The sequence below is a fragment of the Muntiacus reevesi genome, chromosome 21 (genome assembly GCF_963930625.1).
Source record: "Muntiacus reevesi chromosome 21, mMunRee1.1, whole genome shotgun sequence".
Taxonomy (NCBI): domain Eukaryota; kingdom Metazoa; phylum Chordata; class Mammalia; order Artiodactyla; family Cervidae; genus Muntiacus; species Muntiacus reevesi.
The window spans coordinates 3,307,309-3,325,736 of NC_089269.1; the positions used below are offsets into that span (position 1 = coordinate 3,307,309).

At 37.4% G+C, this 18,428-nt stretch overlaps 1 protein-coding gene across 9 annotated transcripts in view; it reads right to left on the reverse strand.

The window, feature by feature from the left end:
- DZIP3 (DAZ interacting zinc finger protein 3) overlaps nucleotides 1–18,428 on the reverse strand; it is a 114,599-nt gene that overhangs the window by 56,645 nt on the left and 39,526 nt on the right. For all 9 annotated transcript variants that reach the window (XR_010660221.1, XR_010660223.1, XR_010660226.1 and 6 more), the window contains 4 exons: nucleotides 15,666–15,785; nucleotides 14,225–14,326; nucleotides 12,705–12,797; nucleotides 11,963–12,015 (listed from right to left, as the gene is read on the reverse strand). Coding sequence is in view for 1 of the 9 variants with exons in the window: in XM_065913838.1 (XP_065769910.1) it covers nucleotides 11,963–12,015; nucleotides 12,705–12,797; nucleotides 14,225–14,326; nucleotides 15,666–15,785 (368 nt within the window). In the remaining 8 variants the exon portion in view is untranslated. The remainder of the gene's footprint in view (nucleotides 1–11,962; nucleotides 12,016–12,704; nucleotides 12,798–14,224; nucleotides 14,327–15,665; nucleotides 15,786–18,428) is intronic.

The window sequence follows — 18,428 nt, forward strand, 5'->3', positions numbered from 1 at the left end:
CTTCTCAGCCATAAAAAGAAGGGAATACTGCCATTTGTGATAAATGGGTAAACCTGGCTAAGTGAAATAAGTCTAACAGTGAAAGACAAATACTGTACAATCTCACTTATATGTGGGAGCTAAAAATTCTTGAACTCAAAAACCACCCCTGGGGATTGCCAGGGGTGGGAGTGAAGAGGAAAAGTTAAAATTTTACATAAACTCCTGCTCCTTCTGCCTCTCTAACTCTGTAACTTTGCTCCTTGCAAAGTCTAGATCTCGTAGGTCTCAGAAAGTAGGGAGTCACAATACTAGGAACCGGAGCTTATCTCACTCACCTTTGTCCTGCTCTTTGCAATCACCCTAGCCCCTGCAAACCTGCAAACACTTAATCATGCCTGTCTGTGTATAAAAAACTCTGTAACCCCTTTGTTCGGGGCTCAGAGCGTGGAGTGTGAACTCCTCTGGGCCCCCCGACATAATAAACCTGAGTTCTCCAGCTCTCCGAGTTGGGGCTTGGTTTCTTGAGTACTTGTTAGGTCAACATTTCTGGAGGCCCCAGTCAGATTCCGACCACATTGGCCCCTGGACCACTGGACTGGGGCTCGGCCGGGCTGGAACCAAGGAACCCGGAGACGAATGAGGAGGTGTGCTACCTGGCGGCCTACCAGGTTCTTTCAGACCGGTGTTCCGACTCCCCAGTGGCCGAGCCCCAACTGGACTCACTGGAGGGACTGACCAACTCACCAGGAATGGCCACAGGATAAGGTAAGGCCCTGGGGTCGGTCCCCAGGCAGGACCCTGCCCCAACGGGAAGAGGAGACTAATCACCTCCATGGGCTCCCGGGAAGGGAGCACTAGATAGGGAGAACGGGGGACTTGGGAGGAAGGGAGGCGTTGTAACTGACAGTCTCCCTGGGGCTCCCAGAAAGGGCAACAGTTAAGGAAACCTGGGGACTCAGGAGAAGGGAGGCATTGTGATAGCCTCTGAATGATTGTGAGTGCGTGATTGCTGACTGAAAGGAGTGAGAGAAGCTTTTTTTGGAAACTGCAAAGCCAATTCTTTATGCATATACAGTTAAAAATAACTAGCTTCTTAAAAGGCCTGCCAAGGAAAAAGCTTGAAGTTAACTCTTTCCATGTCCTTGAAATACACAGCCTACTTTGCCTGAGACCTCAGCCTTGGGTAAATTAGAACTTCATGCAAAGAAAAAAAAGGAGTCAAAGAGATATTTTAAATCTCCATCAGAAAACTATAAGATCTCTGTCTGTCTGTCTGTCTGTATTTATGTATGTCTCAGTGTATGGCTTTTTCTTTTTCCTGATAATATTGTTGAAGTTGTAAATGTGTTCTAATTTAATTGGCCTAAAGAAAAGTAAGTGCTTATAAATCAAACAATTCTAAGTACAAGAAAAATTAACCTAAATAAATTTCAGATTCATGTAAACTGGGAAATATTCAATATTAAATATCTAGTATTAATGTTTGTTTGCTAATCTAATAAGGAAGTAAGATGTATATTTTTAATAATGAAGATATAAAAAATAAAATTTTACTTTATAAAGGGAAAACAAAGTAGGTCTGACTTACAGGTGGCTGTTACAGAAAGTGATTAAAAGGTTTGTGGAAAATGGACCCTAAAAAGTTTTGTGCATGGTTAGGACTGACAAAGCTTAAAATAAATTTAATTAAGTTTACCTAAATGAGTTTAAAGTAAGCTGGTGCAAAACTTGAATTTGGCCTTTCTCTCTGTTAAGAGGACATACTTTCTTCAGATGTTGAACTACTTTCAATAATAGCTTTAAGTTTCTTTACCTCTTAATTGATCTGTTCTAAATTTACTTTTAAAATCTTTTGTTAACTTGGGTAAGTGAATAACTATTATTTCACAGTGACGTATATGATCCTGCCAGGCTATTATAACCCTTTTGATATTTATTGATAAAACTTCCTAGATAACTTGACTTCTAGCTAATTTTGGGATGCTTCAGAGGGCCCCTGAGACATCCCAAAGGGCTATTAAGCTACCTGGGTTCACTGGACCTGTTACATTACATGGGAAGCGCCACTGAAGCGACGTGAAAGTCGCTCAGTCGTGTCCGCCTCTTTGTGACCCCAGGGACTTCTCCAGCCCATGGAATTCTCCAGGCCAGAATACTGGAGCGGGTAGCCTTTCCCTTCTCCAGGGGATCTTCCCAGTCCAGGGATCAAACCCAGGTCTCCCGCATTGCAGCCAGATTCTTTACCAGCTGAGCCACAAGGGAAAGACTGTTGAAGGGGTGATAAACCTTTTCAGATTATACTGTATGGTTGATGTTACTAATATAGGTATTCTAAAATTGTGTAAAATTCATATAGATCTGATATGTCCTGATAAAATATGGTCAATTATAATTCTAGTTATCATATTAAAATGTTATGAACCAGGTTTCTTTGTCAATTGCTATAGAATCGAATTTTAAACATGCTTTCTATGGTTTTATTCTCATGCCTTTAAAAAAATACTGCTAGTTCTTCAAGATTTATAGAAAAGAGTTTCTAAGATTAAGTAAATAAACAAATTTTGTTATTAACAGTAAGCTGGTACCAGACTGGAATTTGATCTTCTATTTAGAGAATAAAGTTCTTAAAATGCAGCTTTCAATAACAGATTATGAATTTCTTTGCCTAAAAATTTAAGTGATTTATATTTGTTTTCAAAATCTTTTTATAACTTTGATAAAGTAAATAAACATCATTTAAGATTATGGTACATGTAGACAAAGTTCATTCTGCTTCAACAACAAAAAAAACCCTCACAGTTAGATTTTTCTATCCTGATGTCCTTAAAACATGGCAATAGTTTGCTCCTAAATCAGGAAATTAAAAATAGATAAACAACAGCTTAAAATCAAAGAGCCAGGGCTATGGGAAATCCACAACGGCCACCTGGCTTTTCCCAGCTCCCTGACAGACTTCATTTTATTTGATGGGTTAAAGCCTTACCTGGCTACAGTCTTAATGCCCACACAATGAGTTCTCCAAAAACAAAAAGAAAAGAAAAATTATGTTTCACTGAATATTAAATTCTAGTTTTGTTAATTAAGGTCTGTACTTCTAAGACTCACTTCTGAGATAGTTCCTTGTTATATTATATTGCCAAAAGTTTTAATTAAGTTATTAAAAAGGACACTCTAAGATTGTTTCTAAAGCTTATCTCAGTAACCAGTCTTTGGGTAAAGGTCAGATGCTCCATGATATACAACCAGTAGATGAAAACTTGGCTATAATCATTTAATTGAGTCAAATGACCTGGGGTACACCAGGCTATACCCAATGAAAGTTCTTGACTTAAATTCTTGCTTGTGACCTTACTAATAACTGCTAGCTCTATTATTTTCTATGTAGCTTGCTTCAGAAGATTATCTCTTACATTACCAAATGTGTGACTAAGCCTGTGATAAAATGATGATATGCTGTTCCACGTGAGATCAATAATTGTAATAATGTAACTCTAGATATGGAAAGAAACAAGAAGAGGAAATATTTTCCTGGACCAAAAGGCTAGTAAGACAGGTATGGTCCAGAGACTTTTGCTACTTACAAGGCCTGGTCTAGTGACAACACATTGAGTGGCCTCTCAATGGAATCTTTGTTAGAGCTGAGAATGAGCCTTCGCAGCACCATGGGACAGGATGACCATGAAATGCCCCCAAAACATGGCCAAATATGTGGCTACGAAGGGGCTCTGCTGACTAGAAGGTGGCCCTTGCCAGCTGCCTCTACAAAGACTAGATCATAACCACTACAAAATGCTGACCTTCAACACACCCTTGAAAGGAGTTCAGGATGGAGACAAAAAATAAGGCACTCCATGCTCTGGGAAAAACCCAGAAAACAGGTCTTCAGATAAGACAGATGTTTTTAGGTAAAGATTTTTATGAGTCCAAATTCTTGCATCTTCTCATGCCCAGAGAAGCACTAATGTCACCAACCGATGCCTGAACCTGGTTCTCCTGGCTAGCCCACGACAGCTTTCATGCCTGTTAACCTTCGGGTCAGATATCTTTAACATTCTTGTTAAGTTTGTTTCTCCAAGTAGTAGTACAACAAGAATGTCCGCCCAGCCAGCACCCAGGCAATGCTAGAACAAGCTGCGTTATCATTCTGTGGACTCTCCTCTCCCTCCATAAATGCACCCTGAGGCCCTCAGGCTATTTTCCCTTTGAGATCTTATACAGGAGACCACCCCCAGTAACAGAAAAGCTCAAGGGAGACCACCAACAACTAGCTGACCTGGAGATGTCCCGACACCTCCAGGCCCTGGAAAAGTCTTCAGCCATGTCGCCTGAGAAACCTTAAAAAGGACACCCATTCCTTTGGGCAACTGGGTTCATCCCTATCAGTCAGGAGATGAGATATGGGTTAAAGATTAAAAGAAGGAACCACTTCAGCCTGTTCAGTTTGAACAGGCCCTCACAAGGTTGTCCTGGCAACTCCTACTGCTGTTAAAGTTACAGATGTCATCACACCAGAGTCAAGAAATCTGTGGCTTCCTTGCTTAGGACACCTGGAAAGCAGTTTGGGACCCAAAGAAACCTCCTCAAGGTCTGGTTCCAAAGACAATGGCCCTCACCCATGAAGGATGCTGAGCCCCGCTCTACTCCCTCCAGGAGCTGACTAGTCAATGCACAGAAGAAGCTTGAGGATTCCTCAGCCTTGCTCCAGTCCCACTCTGACAGCTGGCTGGTCAATGCATGGTGGAAGCTTGAGGATCCTGCTATCAAAATATCCGTGGATTTTCACTGTCAACCCTGGCCTCTATCCCTCATTGGTATTATTGCTGTGCTTTTCATTACAGGACCAACTAGACTCCCTGGCTGAGCTGATTTTACAGAATGGGAAAGGGCTAGACCTACAGACAGCTGAAAAGAGAGGACTCTGTCTCTTCTTAATTGAAGAATGATGCTTTTAGGTAAACCAATCAGAAATATTCAAGGACTAGGCCCAACAGCTAAGGGGATAAATCATAAAAAGGGGAGAGAAACAAACTAATTTCTGGGGTATTTAGAACAGTATCTGGAGCTGAGCACCGTGGCTTCTCCCTTTAACAGGTCCTCTCTTTACGTTCTTTGCAGTGCTCTTGTGTGGCCCTTGTATTCTTGATGTAATTGTCAGTTCATAACCTCTTAGATTAAATCCATAAATTTACAAACGGTAATAGCTCAAAATAGCCCCTGAACAACGGGGAGCTCTGAATGTCCTACCAAAACATGAGATGATGCTTTCTACACTGAGTGATAGAAGCATCAAGAGGGGGAATGAAGAGGAAAAGCTAAAATTTTACGTAACTTCCTGCTCCTTCTGCCTCTGTAACCCAGCTTGCTCCTTGCAAAGTCTAGATCTCGTAGGTCTCAGAAAGTAGGGAGTCACAATACTAGGAACTGGAGCTTATCTCACTCACTTTTGTCCTGCTCTTTGCAATTGCCCTAGCCCCTGCAAACCCGCAAACCCACTTAATCATGCCTTTGTAAAAAAAACTCGGTAAAAAAAACTCGGTAACCCCTTTGTTCGGGGCTCAGAGCTTGGAGTGTGAACTCCTCTGGGCCCCCCAGCGTAATAAATCTGAGTTCTCCAGCTCTCCCAGTGTGGGGCTTGCTTTCTCGAGTACTGGTTTCTACAACAGGAGGAGAAACGGGTAAAGGGGTCAAAAGGCACAAACCAGGGATCCAAATACCTCATGTGACTATAATTAACAATGCTACAACGTATACTTGAAAGCTGTTAAGACAGTAGATCTTAGGGACTTCCCAGGCAGTCCAGTGGTTAAGACTTCATGTTTCCAATGCAGGAGGTGCAGGCTTGATCCTGAGTTAAGGAACTAATAGTCTACATGCTACAAGGCGCAGTCAAAAAAGGACAGTAGATCTTAAAAATTCCCATCATACAAAAAATCTATATGAGGTGATGGATATACTAATCTTAGGGTGGTAACTGTTTCATATAAATATATATGTACATATATGTGAATATTATACATATATAAAAGCATCACACTGTATAACAAACCTACACAATATTACATACCAGTTATAGCTCAATAAAGCTAAAAAATAAAAGACAAGCAGCAACATGAAATAAAATAAAGATCAAGACCAATTACGATTTGCTCCTGGAAAGCACATATGATTCAACATTTGAAAATGAACTGATGTAATTCAACATATTAACAATAAAGACGAAAACCATATGATCATCTCAATGCAAGCTGAGAAGCATTAGTCCATCATCCATTCATGATAAACGTTTTCAGAGAAGTAGCTCGAGAGATGGATCTCTTCGCCCTGAACAGGAGCATCTGTAAAAATCCTACAGCTCACAGCACACTCAACGGTGAGACTGCCGGCTTCCCCCCAAGGTCTGGGAAAGGCCACGATGACTGCTCTCACACTGCATTCAGCACTGCACTAGGGAACTCAGCTCACGCAACATGTAAAGAAAAACAAACAAAGAGCAAACAGACTGCAAACCAGAAATAAAACTGTCATTATGCACAGAGGGCATGATCATTTATAGAAAACCTCAAAGAATCTACAAATAATATTAGAATTATTAAGTAGCAAGTCACAGGACATAAGTTCAATAGACAAAAATCAATTCTATATAACAGAAATAACTAGAAATTTAAGTTTTATAATTTTCATTTACAATAGCATAAACAGTCAAATATACATGGATAATCTAACAAAATATTTATAAGAGACAGAAGACTACAAAATATTTCTAAGAGACATCAAAGAAGACTCAATTAAATGAAATTAATTATACACCATTTTCATGGATGGGCATTCTCAATATTGCTAAGATACAAATCATCCCCAAATTGACCTACAAATTCAATGCAATCAAAACCTCGGCAAGAAGTCTAAAGAAATTTATAAGGTGTTTCTGAGATTTATCATGTAAGAACAAAGGATCTAAAATAGAAAACTAGTTTTGAAAATTTAGGCAAATGAAAATTAAAACCACAATAAGATACCATTACAGATCTTTTGACATGGCTGAAATTTTTAAATTTAATAATACCAAGTGCTGAACAGAATACAGAGAAACTGTAATTGTCTTACAATGCTGGTGAGAATAACAAAATGTATAGCTACTGTGAAAACAGTCTGGCAGTTTCTTGTAACATTAATCACAAAACATATGACTCAGCAATCCTGCTTCTAGGAATTTACCCAAGAGAAATGAAAGCATCTCTTTCTACAAAGAGTAAGACATGAATACTTATAGCAGCCTTATTTATAAAGCCAAAAACCAGACACATTTCAAATGTCACCAATTGCTAAATGGATAAACAAGTTATGGCACATCTATGCAAAGGAAGAGTACTCAGCAACAAAGAAAACTGAACCACTGACACATGCAATAACAAGGATGACTCTCAAAATCATCACACTAAGTAAAATAAATCCAGAGCCCAAGGTCTTCCTCCTAGAGGATACTCAGAAAAAAGCAGTATTAATCAGAATGGAAATCATATCCGTGGTTACCAGGATTTGGAGGTTGAAGAGGAATGACTATGTAAGAGATTTTATAGAGACTAGGGAAGATGAAGAGCTATTGATCACGGTAGTGGTTACCTGGTTGTATACAAAGAAACTCATTTAAACGTATATTTTTTAAAAGTGAATTTTACTGTATATGAACTATAGCTCAAAAAAGCCTAACTCTATAAAAAATTCAGTGTTTAGAAATGCATTTATATTAATAAAGAAAATGAAGAGATGATTACTGTGAAAGTCAGGTTAACAGTTACCTAGGAAGAGGGGAACTGAATGCTTCTGGAGTGCTAGCAAAACTATTTGGTGCTTTGGGTACAGCCACAAGACTGCATGCTTCATAATTCTTCTTTAAACTCTGCACTTATATTTTGTGGGCTTTTCTTTAAGCATATTTTAATAACAATTTAAAGTTTTAATAAACAATAATAAAGTTTTAAATTTAAAGTTTAAAGCATTTTAAAGTTAAAAAACAAATATTTCTGTTATTCATTCATAAAACCTTATGAGGTAGCTCTTCCACTTTTTTTCCCTTGCATTTTACTTTTTTTTCCATTTATTTTTATAAGTTGGAGGCTAATTACTTTACAATATTGTAGTGGGTTTTGTCATACATTGACATGAATCAGCCATGGATTTACATGTGTTCCCCATCCCGATCCCCCCTCCCACCTCCTTCTCCACCCCATCCCTCTGGGTCTTCCCAGTGCACCAGCCCTGAGCACTTGTCTCATGCATCCAGACTGGGCTGGTGATCTGTTTCACCCTTGATAATATACATGTTTCAATGCTGTTCTCTTGAAACATCCCACCCTCGCCTTCTCCCACAAAGTCCAAAAGTCTGTTCTGTACTTCTGTGTCTCTTTTTCTGTTTTGCATATAGGGTTATCTTTACCATCTTTCTAAATCCCATATATATGTGTTAGTACACTGTAATGTTCTTTATCTTTCTGGCTTACTTCACTCTGTATAATAGGCTCCAGTTTCATCCATCTCATTAGAACTGATCCAAATGAATTCTTTTTAACGGCTGAGTAATATTCCATGGTGTATATGTACCACAGCTTCCTTATCCATTCATCTGCTGATGGACATCTAGGTTGCTTCCATGTCCTGGCTATTATAAACAGTGCTGCGATGAACATTGGGGTGCACGTGTCTCTTTCAGATCTGGTTTCCTCAGTGTGTATGCCCAGAAGTGGTATTGCTGGGTCATACGGCAGTTCTATTTCCAGTTTTTTAAGGAATCTCCACACTATTCTCCATAGCGGCAGTACTAGTTTGCATTCCCACCAACAGTGTAAGAGAGTTCCCTTTTCTCCACACCCTCTCCAGCATTTATTGCTTGTAGACTTTTGGATAGCAGCCATCCTGACTGGCGTGTAATGGTACCTCATTGTGGTTTTGATTTGCATTTCTCTGATAAAGAGTGATGTTGAGCATCTTTTCATGTGTTTGTTAGCCATCTGTATGTCTTCTTTGGAGAAATGTCTGTTTAGTTATTTGGCCCATTTTTTGATTGGGTCATTTGTTTTTCTGGAATTGAGCTGCAGGAGTTGCTTATATATTTTTGAGATTAACCCTCTGTCTGTTGGTTCGTTTGCTATTATTTTTTCCCATTCTGAGGGCTGTCTTTTCACCTTGCTTATAGTTTCCTTTGTTGTGCAAAAGCTTTTTAAGTTTCATTAGGTCCCATTTGTTTATTTTTGCTTTTATTTCCAATATTCTGGGAGGTGGGTCATATGGAACTGGAGGAATCAACCTGCCTGACTTCAGACTCTACTACAAAACCACAGTCATCAAGACAGTATGGTACTGGCACAAAGCCAGAAATATAGATCAATGGAACAAAATAGAAAGCCCAGAGATAAATCCACACACCTATGGACACCTTATCTTCGACAAAGAAGGCAAGAATATACAATGGAAAAAAGACAACCTCTTTAACAAGTGGTGCTGGGAAAACTGGTCAACCACTTCTAAAAGAATGAAACTAGAACACTTTATAACACCATACACAAAAATAAACTCAAAATGGATTAAAGATCTAAATGTAAGACCAGAAACTACAAAAGTCCTAGAGGAGAACATAGGCAAAACACTCTCTGACATAAATCACAGCTCTTCCACTTTTGATAATAAGGTTCAATTATTCCAGGGTTTTCCCACAGAAAATAACTATAAAACTTACACAAATTACAAAAAGCAACTCTTGAGGCACCAAAGAGTGGAAGAAACAAACCAACCAAACAAACCAAATGTAGAGGGTATATGCTTGCTCAGGGAGAAGAGAAGAGAATTACATGAAGTTAAGTTTACCACTTTTAGTTAGAGCTTTTAGTCTGAGAGTAAGAATAACGTTCAGTTCAGTTCAGTTGCTCAGTCGTGTCTGACTCTTTGCAACCCCATGGACTGCAGCACGCCAGCCTCCCTGTCTATCACCAACTCCTGGAGTTTACTCAAACTCATGTCCACTGAGTCGGTGATGCCATCCAACCATCTCATCCTCTGTCATCCCCTTCTCCTCCCGCCTTCAATCTTTCCCAGCATCAGGGTCTTTTCAAATGAATATTCAGGACTGGTTTCCTTTAGGATGAACTGGTTGGATGTCCTTGCAGTCCAAGGGACTCTCAAGAGTCTTCAACACCACAGTTCAAAAGAATCAATTCTTTGGCGCAACTATAACATAGTGGAAAACAAAGGTCTCCCTGGTTAAAGGAACCAGAAAATTGAAGCCATGGAGCCATGGCTATTGAGTGTGGGGGAATTCCAGAAAGGAAATAGAGAAGAGATCCCCCAGTTTTTTTGGCCACATCTCTGACTGAAAGCTGAACCATACATGTGGAACAGACTCATTCATAGCAGCTCAGCTAAAGACAAAAGATCTGAATTGAAACTGGAACCACTAGCCAAGAAAAACAAGCTTGCAGTTCAGTTCCAAATAAGTTAACTGCCTATCAAAACAAAAGTAAACACTCATTGCAGAATCTCCACACCTGTTATGCAACTGTTGGGTACTAGCTGTATGCCAGGCATTATGCTACATGCCAGGAATATACCAGTAAGCAAGTTAAAGTTCTTGCCCTCGTGGAGGCTATACTCAAATGGAGAAGAGAGCCAAGAAAGTACAGCAGAACTTAGTAAATGTTCTAATAGGAGAAAAAAAGGGAATATGTGATTGAAACACCTAATGCAAAGTAAATAGGACTTTCTAGAGTTTTAACCAGCCAAATCCAAAGGAGTGGAATATTCTGGGCAAATCCTAGAGGTAAAACAGATGGCATACTTAGTAACTAAAAGAAGTTGAGTATAGTTGCTGCATGTATTATAGTAGGAAAAGAATGACAAGAGATGACACCAGTAAGTATAGCAGGGTCCAAAGTGTCTTAAGGAACCAACCTAAGAAATCTGAACTTCACCAGGAACAACCAGAAGTCTCTTAAAGATTTTCAAGCAGAGAAATGAAGTATTTCCAATTTTCTTTTAAAAAAGCTATTTTAATGGCTGAACAGACAGTTCTATAGACTGTTGAACAGTCAGACTGAAGAAAGGTAAGACTGGAGCCAGAAAGACAAGTTTAGAAGCTATTTAAGAATTCCAAATGAAAAATAACTTTACTTAGCTTAACAGAAGCACAAGGGCAGAAGTAAGGAGGCATGTACAATATATTTAAGAAGCTGAGTTAATTGGACCTAAAAAATGTTACACAGCAGTGTTGGCAAGAAATATTGTGAATCTAACTGTGGGCATATTGAACTATAGATCTTTTTGAAAAATAAAAATGGAAACATTTGGCATTCAGGTAGATAGAGCTAGACTTTTGAGAGTGAGATCTAAAGCAGATAAAGCTTTGTGTTTCATTAGCTCATAGGGAAAACTGATGCCTGAGGTATTAATGTCTAACCCTGGTAGATTAAAAAATGGTAGACATTTTAAACAGAAGAAAAGAGAATCAATGGATTAGGATAAGTTTTATATTGAAATTCCTAATTTCAACAGAAACAATTTATAGCTCAATTAATTTCTGCTTGTATATGATATATAATCAGTATATACAGTTACAATACAGCTTTCTAATCTAGAATGATTCTCTCAGATGAGCCTGGAGGCCTGGATGAGTTTTGAAAGCTAGGAGAAAGTTTTTTTTAACAACCTAATTTAAATAACTTTAAGAAAAATATGCTTGGTTTTCATGAAGGGATTCTTTTCATACTTAAGGTAAAAGCATCCACATAATTTCTCCTTTCCTCTTTAGAATTTAAGTGTCTACAAAGAGGTGGGGAAGGGTAAACAAATGTCAATTAAATACAGTTTTTCACACAACTGAGACTGTCTTTCAATTTAATGAAGCACCAAAAAGTAACAGAAAACACAGAAAGAAGCAACTGAAAAATACACACATGCTAAAAAAAAAAAGTAGAATATTTAATTTGAAACTTACCTTGCTCCTAAATTTTCAATGGTTATATATTCATCCTTTCTCACAACTTCAAACTGCAAGTGATGGGGAAAAAAAAAGCCCTAAAGCAGTTCAATTTTCAAAATTCTTTAGTGTTACTCCTTAGCCTTAATTTTTGAAAGAAGACAGTGAGAATGAAACTATAGGGTATATACAACAAATAAAATAGAAGAAACAAGCTATAAACAATCTTAGCCAAATAGTAGAGCTGATCTTAAATACCAGTTCTACTTTATATCACCATAGGATTTAAATGCCAAATCTAAAAGAGAAGATCATACCTAAATATAACATATATATACATTTTTAAAATTTTGGTTTACTTACTGATAAACTGAAAAATCAAGAAGATATTTTATTAAAATGAAAGAGCAAAACCAAGACTATAAAGGGTTCAGAAACCCTGAAATTATTTTAAGCATATGCGTAGCAGAATTAGATTATCATCCTCTGTACATGATAGAATTTCCTCACTGGTATAGTCATGGCCTGTTTTGTCAGTTTCTGTGTGTGTGTGTGTGTGTTTTATTTTTTAAATTTTTTTGCTTTTAAGTCCCACTTAAATACTACTTTAGAGAAATCAACGCAACAAAATGTTAGAGAGCTTAGTCACCATCAAAGAGAATATTACTAGGCTACTATTATTACAATTCCCAAATCTGTCCCAAGTCAAAAACATCATTCCAGTGAAGAAAAGCAAGAAAAACAAGAGAAAGTTACTCACCAAAATTTTGACAATTCCAGGTACCTCACATTGTAGCATCCTTACCATGTCACCCGTACATCCTTCCTTTAAACATTTTTTTCCACTAAAACTCTATAAATTTTATCAATAGAAAACAACAATAAATTTTCAATAGATAAAATAATATGAACAATAAAAACAGAAAAAACCCACTGATGTGCAAAACAGATTATATTTATATAAATTTAGAAGCAAATATTGCTAGACAGTAAAACAAAAGATGTGAACAAACAATTGAGAGTTAGTTGTTCAAAGACAGTCCATTTCTTGTACCAATGGATTTCCTATTTAAAATGTATGATCACACTTTTCTCTCTCATCATTTCTATTAATATTTCAAAATCTTTATATAGTTACATTATAAACTAAAATGAATTTGAAGCTCCCAGTGAAAGCAACTTCAAGCAAAATATACAAATTAAATAAGTGCAAAAAGAAATAATGAATTTCTATTAGATAAGTGAGGATTCCAGTGGAAAAAAAAGATTAAAAATTTGAGTCCACTGATTCTGATCTTGCTATTTCCTCTGGTTAATTTATTTAGTTTTCTTTTGCTTATCTTTCTAAAGTTGAGTAATACTGATTGCCCTGACAATCAAAGAAAGTGAAAAGTATTTACATACTGCTAAAAAAATGAATAACTATGCCTTATATAATGATTTTTACAATGTACAAGTTTATCTGTTAATCTTCACAACCTTATAAAGTAGGTATTACTACCCTCACTTTATGGCTTAGAAAAATGAGTTTCAGCCTAGTGTAAAATAAAACCTAGTAAGTGGCTCTATCTGGACCTGAACTCAGAACACTCAACTCCATATACAATTGCTTTATAAGTGTTTTCTGTGGTTTCCACAATGTAAACACTTTAGAATTAAACATTACAGACCCAACTTATGGCCATTACCTCATTAAGAAATAAAGAGTAATTAACATAGACTCAGGCATTCAATTTCTACTTTAATTTCAGTGGAAAAATTTCAATTTAGTTACATGATTTTAGACAAATATAAATAACACAAATATATTTTGAAGGTCTTCTGTTGGTGTTTTTTTTTTTTGGCCACACCACGCAGCTTGTGGGATCTTAGTTCCCTTACCAGAGACTGAAGCCGAGGCCTGGCAGTGAAAGCACCAAGCCCCAACCACTGGACTGCCAGGGAATTCCCAATAACAGATATATTTTTGAAGACTATAAAATTTATCACTGTTCTCGACCCTTAAAACTATACAGTTGGCCCTTCTTTTTATTAAGCAATTCTATTCTTTGATTTTATGTCCTTTATGTGAATTTCCTACAAAGACCTATTTAACAAATGGTAATGATGACCAAATAGTGAGGAGAAAAGTATCAGAGAGAATAGGGAAAGAAAAATGGAGCGAGAAAGGAAGAGGAAGGAAGTGAACAGAAAGAAATGAAGGGGAAAGAAGAAAAAAGCAGGAAAGAGCAGAAGAGGATATGCTCCAGTAAAGTTTTAAAGGAAGCACAAATATAATACCTGATCATTTTCACCTGGATATTTTAAATTCTTGAACTTTTTCCAACAAATTTTATGGAAGTAAACACAGCAGCTCTTACTGCACATTAACTGAAAAAATCCCTGGAAAAGAGTAAAAACTGTTGCTAAGAAATAATAATCCATGTAGATAAAGAAAATATCACCTTAAGTCACTTTTTATTATTCTATAACTAGACGAGTTTTACGTGGCATTGAAAATTTATCAACAGATCACTGGTAATCAAAGAACTATATAAATCATTTTTATATCATTAAAGACAAAAAATAGGCAGTAATTTGAATAAATTAATTAATATTTTTCATATGCTGCATACAACAGAATATCAGAAACTCAGTGAGTGACCTTTGTAGATGAACATGCTATCTGCCCCACTTCATCAGAACTTTTACATTTCTCTTTTCCTTCAGCCCCAATTCCATAGCATTATTCCCCAAAACTCCTTTGTCATCAATCACCAGACCTTAGATTGCTACATTGATGATAAACAGCTCCTGAGCTACTGCACTTGTGAATATTACAAAAGCCCTAGCAAAGCCAATTCATTTTTAAAAATTTACTATTGAAGGATAATTGCTTCACAGAATTTTGATGTTTTCTGTCAAACCTCAACGTGAATCAGCCAAAGGTATCCATATCTCCCCTTCCTTTTGAACCTCCTTCCCATCTCATGCCCCATCCCACCCCTCTAGATTGGTACAGAGCCCCTGTTTGGGTTTCCTGAGCCACACAGCAGAGCAAAGTAATTCAGAAAGAGAAAGATAAATGTCATATTCTAGTGCATATATACAGAATCTAGAAAAATGGTACTGAAGAATTTATTTACAGGGCAGCAATGGAGAAACAGACACAGAGAACAGACTTATGGAGATGGGGAGAGGGGAGGAGAGGGTGAGACGTATGGAGAGTAGCATGGAAACTTACGTTACCATACGTAAAATAGACAGCCTACGGGAATTTGCTGTATGGCTCAGGAAACTCAAACAGGGGCTCTGCGCCAATTCATTTTTTTATAGACTCACAGGATATAAATAATTCCTGATCACAAGGAATCTAAGCTTTTGAGATTTTCGAGAGTCAAACAACTTCTCAATTGCATTTTTCTGTAATTAAATGAAGTACTTTGAAAAAAAAGTATTTAATTGGAGGCTAATTACTTTACAATATTGTAGTGGTTTTGCCATACATTGACATGAATCAGCCATGAAAAGATGCTCAACATCACTCATTATCAGAGAAATGCAAATCAAAACCACAGTGAGGTACCATCTCACGTCGGTCAGAATGGCTGCTATCAAAGTCTATAAACAATAAATGAAGTACTTTTTAAAGAGTATTTTGATGAATGATAATATAATAATTTTCACCTAAGTTTAATTTTACTATTACATTTTTAAAACAGTTGATTGATAATTATAGTACCTTATAATTGGTGTTCTTTAAAATGTCAGCTTCACAAGATCGCTCACAATCTAGATAACTGCAAATGGTCTGCTTCATTATGTTACTCTCAGTTGTCTTGATGAAATTCTTAAGAAGGTCCTAAATTTTAAAAATAAAAAATCTATGCATCAGTAGTAAAAAGGCCACACACTTATATTGTTATAGGCTCATTTCATATCCTTTTTTGAAGATTTTTTAAGTAGTTATAGAACCTATCTCCCTCATTCAAAGTAAGCACCACACAGAAGTGCCCTTAACGTGGAACAGTAGACCTCTCACTGAGTACAAACAGAGAGAAAGCGAAAAGGTCTCTGTCCGAAGCCTCACATCTATCTTCCATTCTAACTCAAAGCAGCCAGTGGGTTCCTAACAAGAATTACCTTCTCTGATACAGATACAGAGAAACAACAAATTGTTGGAAACCCAGGAGCGTCCCTGCTAGAACTGGCCCCCAAGACACCGTGTTGGCAGTGGTGCCACTGTATGGTGCAGCAGGCTGCTCAGCCAAAATGGGCAGGACCAGAAATACGTTTCCAGTGTTCAGAGTTACAACTTTGAATGCAATTTCCCTATTTTAAAAGGCTGGCTAAAGGCTGTGAAACATATTATCAAGTCTAAGTTAAAAGTCCTTAATACTACGCCTTAGAGAGACATACCCACACACTGAGGGTATATGACATGATAAAGTAAACCTCTATAGCTATTTCATGTCTCAGGTCAGCATTCATAACATTTGTTTAATGACATTCAGAAGTTTATGAAGAATAAAAACATTTTAACCAAATCAACTAGAAATTCTTAAATGTCAAGAAATAAAGAAGAAACATCCAAACACCTATCCATATGAAAGCAGTATATCCTATGAGGATAGCCAATAGTAAGTGCAGATGGTGAAATAAAAGGACAGGACTCATAGTATGCATATAGTTACTGTCGTTTCACATATCTAATGCTTAATAGTTCAATACTGATCTACTGAGTTGCCCACCAAAACTGTTCCTTGTTCCTTACTTCTTATTTTCTGCCCCAGTCATTGATATTCACTCATTCAACAAATATTTACTGATTGCCTGTTATGGACTAGGTTGTTGGGAATGCTAGCAAATGTTAGATGTTAAGGATACAGCAGTGTACTTAAAAGGTCAATATATACTCAGTCCTCATGGAACTTACATCAAGCACATCTACCACAATCTATTTAACTTTCAACCAGCAGGCTTGAAGTCATCCATCACACATTTATTCCATCACACTTTACATGCAATATATAAGCAATACTGTTGAGATTTCTCCCAAAATATATTGTAACTTTTTCTAATTCTCTCTCCATTAGTACCACTCTATGTCTTACCTAAATTCCTAACTGTAACAACTGCCTAACTGGTCTCTCTCATCGCTGCCTATTATGCTCCAAAGCACTCTACAAAGAAGCAAAAGATCATGCCAATTTCTTGCTTAAAACTCTTCAGAGGCTTCCCACTACCTACCTACCTTCCCACTACCTTATTAAGACTGACTTCAGGGTTCTGCAGAACTTGCAGCATCTGAACCCAGTATACCTATCCATCACTGGCCCATCTCTTCAAATTCATCTCTAGCCTCACTCCCTATAAAATTCACATGGTTTTATACTTGCAGTTCCTCAAACTTGCTCTTCAAGGCCTGGGGGCCTTTTCCCAGTCAATTCCATTTACCTAGAAAGTCGTTCCCCTGCTCTTTACAGAGCTAGTTCCATCAGTAGTTTTGTGCTTCCAACTTAAGTATCACCTCCTGGAAAGGCCTTTCCTAAGCACTACACACAGACACACACACACACTTATGCATGCATACATATAAATATGGATACATGTAGGCATATAAGTGTGTTCTACATTTCCTCCATTTTCTCTATCCCAGTCCCTTGTTTTTCTTTAAAACACTGATTACAATTTGCAACTATTTTATTAACTCCTCCTTTACCATAAATACAGAAACTAGTCAAAGTCCTAAATTCTATAAACCATACTTTACTATAATTTAATTATAACACCCCACTATTTATAAAGCCTTAAATGATCCGGCTAACATCTCCCTTTAACATTCACCTCTCAAATGCATGAAAAAAGGACAGGATATTATTTTTTTAAAAAAAGGAACATTCATAACAAGAAAACTCTTGGTAGATGGTAGCTGAAATAATCATGGAAATTAAAAATTCAACAGAAGGACAGAAATAAGAATCATGTTGAAAATAATAACGATATGAAGGTCGCCACTCTACAAGGGTGCCAACATCTCTATAAGTATGATCTTCTTCCAACAGGGTAAGTTCATCTCAGGAGACACATGAGAATAGAAGCAACTGGGATAGGATAGGCCTCTGGTGGTTCTCACCTGGAATTTGTCAATGCCAGATAAAGGGTACAGGCCAGCCCTCTAAGTTTCCTTTAAAAACTAAGCACAATGTCTGGGAAGTAGAACTTCTGGTGGGCTGACAGGCATAGGCACCAATTAAAACAGATAAGAACATGCTCACCTAGAGCCAGAGCAGGACCACGGATGCACTCTGCTCTATTGGACATTAAACCTTTAGTTACTGAATTTTAGAGAAGTATGGGGAGAGAGGGCTGGAGGAGGGTACAGAGCATCTGGAATGCAGCTGGTTACCCAAACTATTTTTGAGGCAGAAACTATTTTCCAAGTAGTATGGAAATATTTTAATATTATGATAACTAGTATGATAGCACTAGTATATATTGGCTG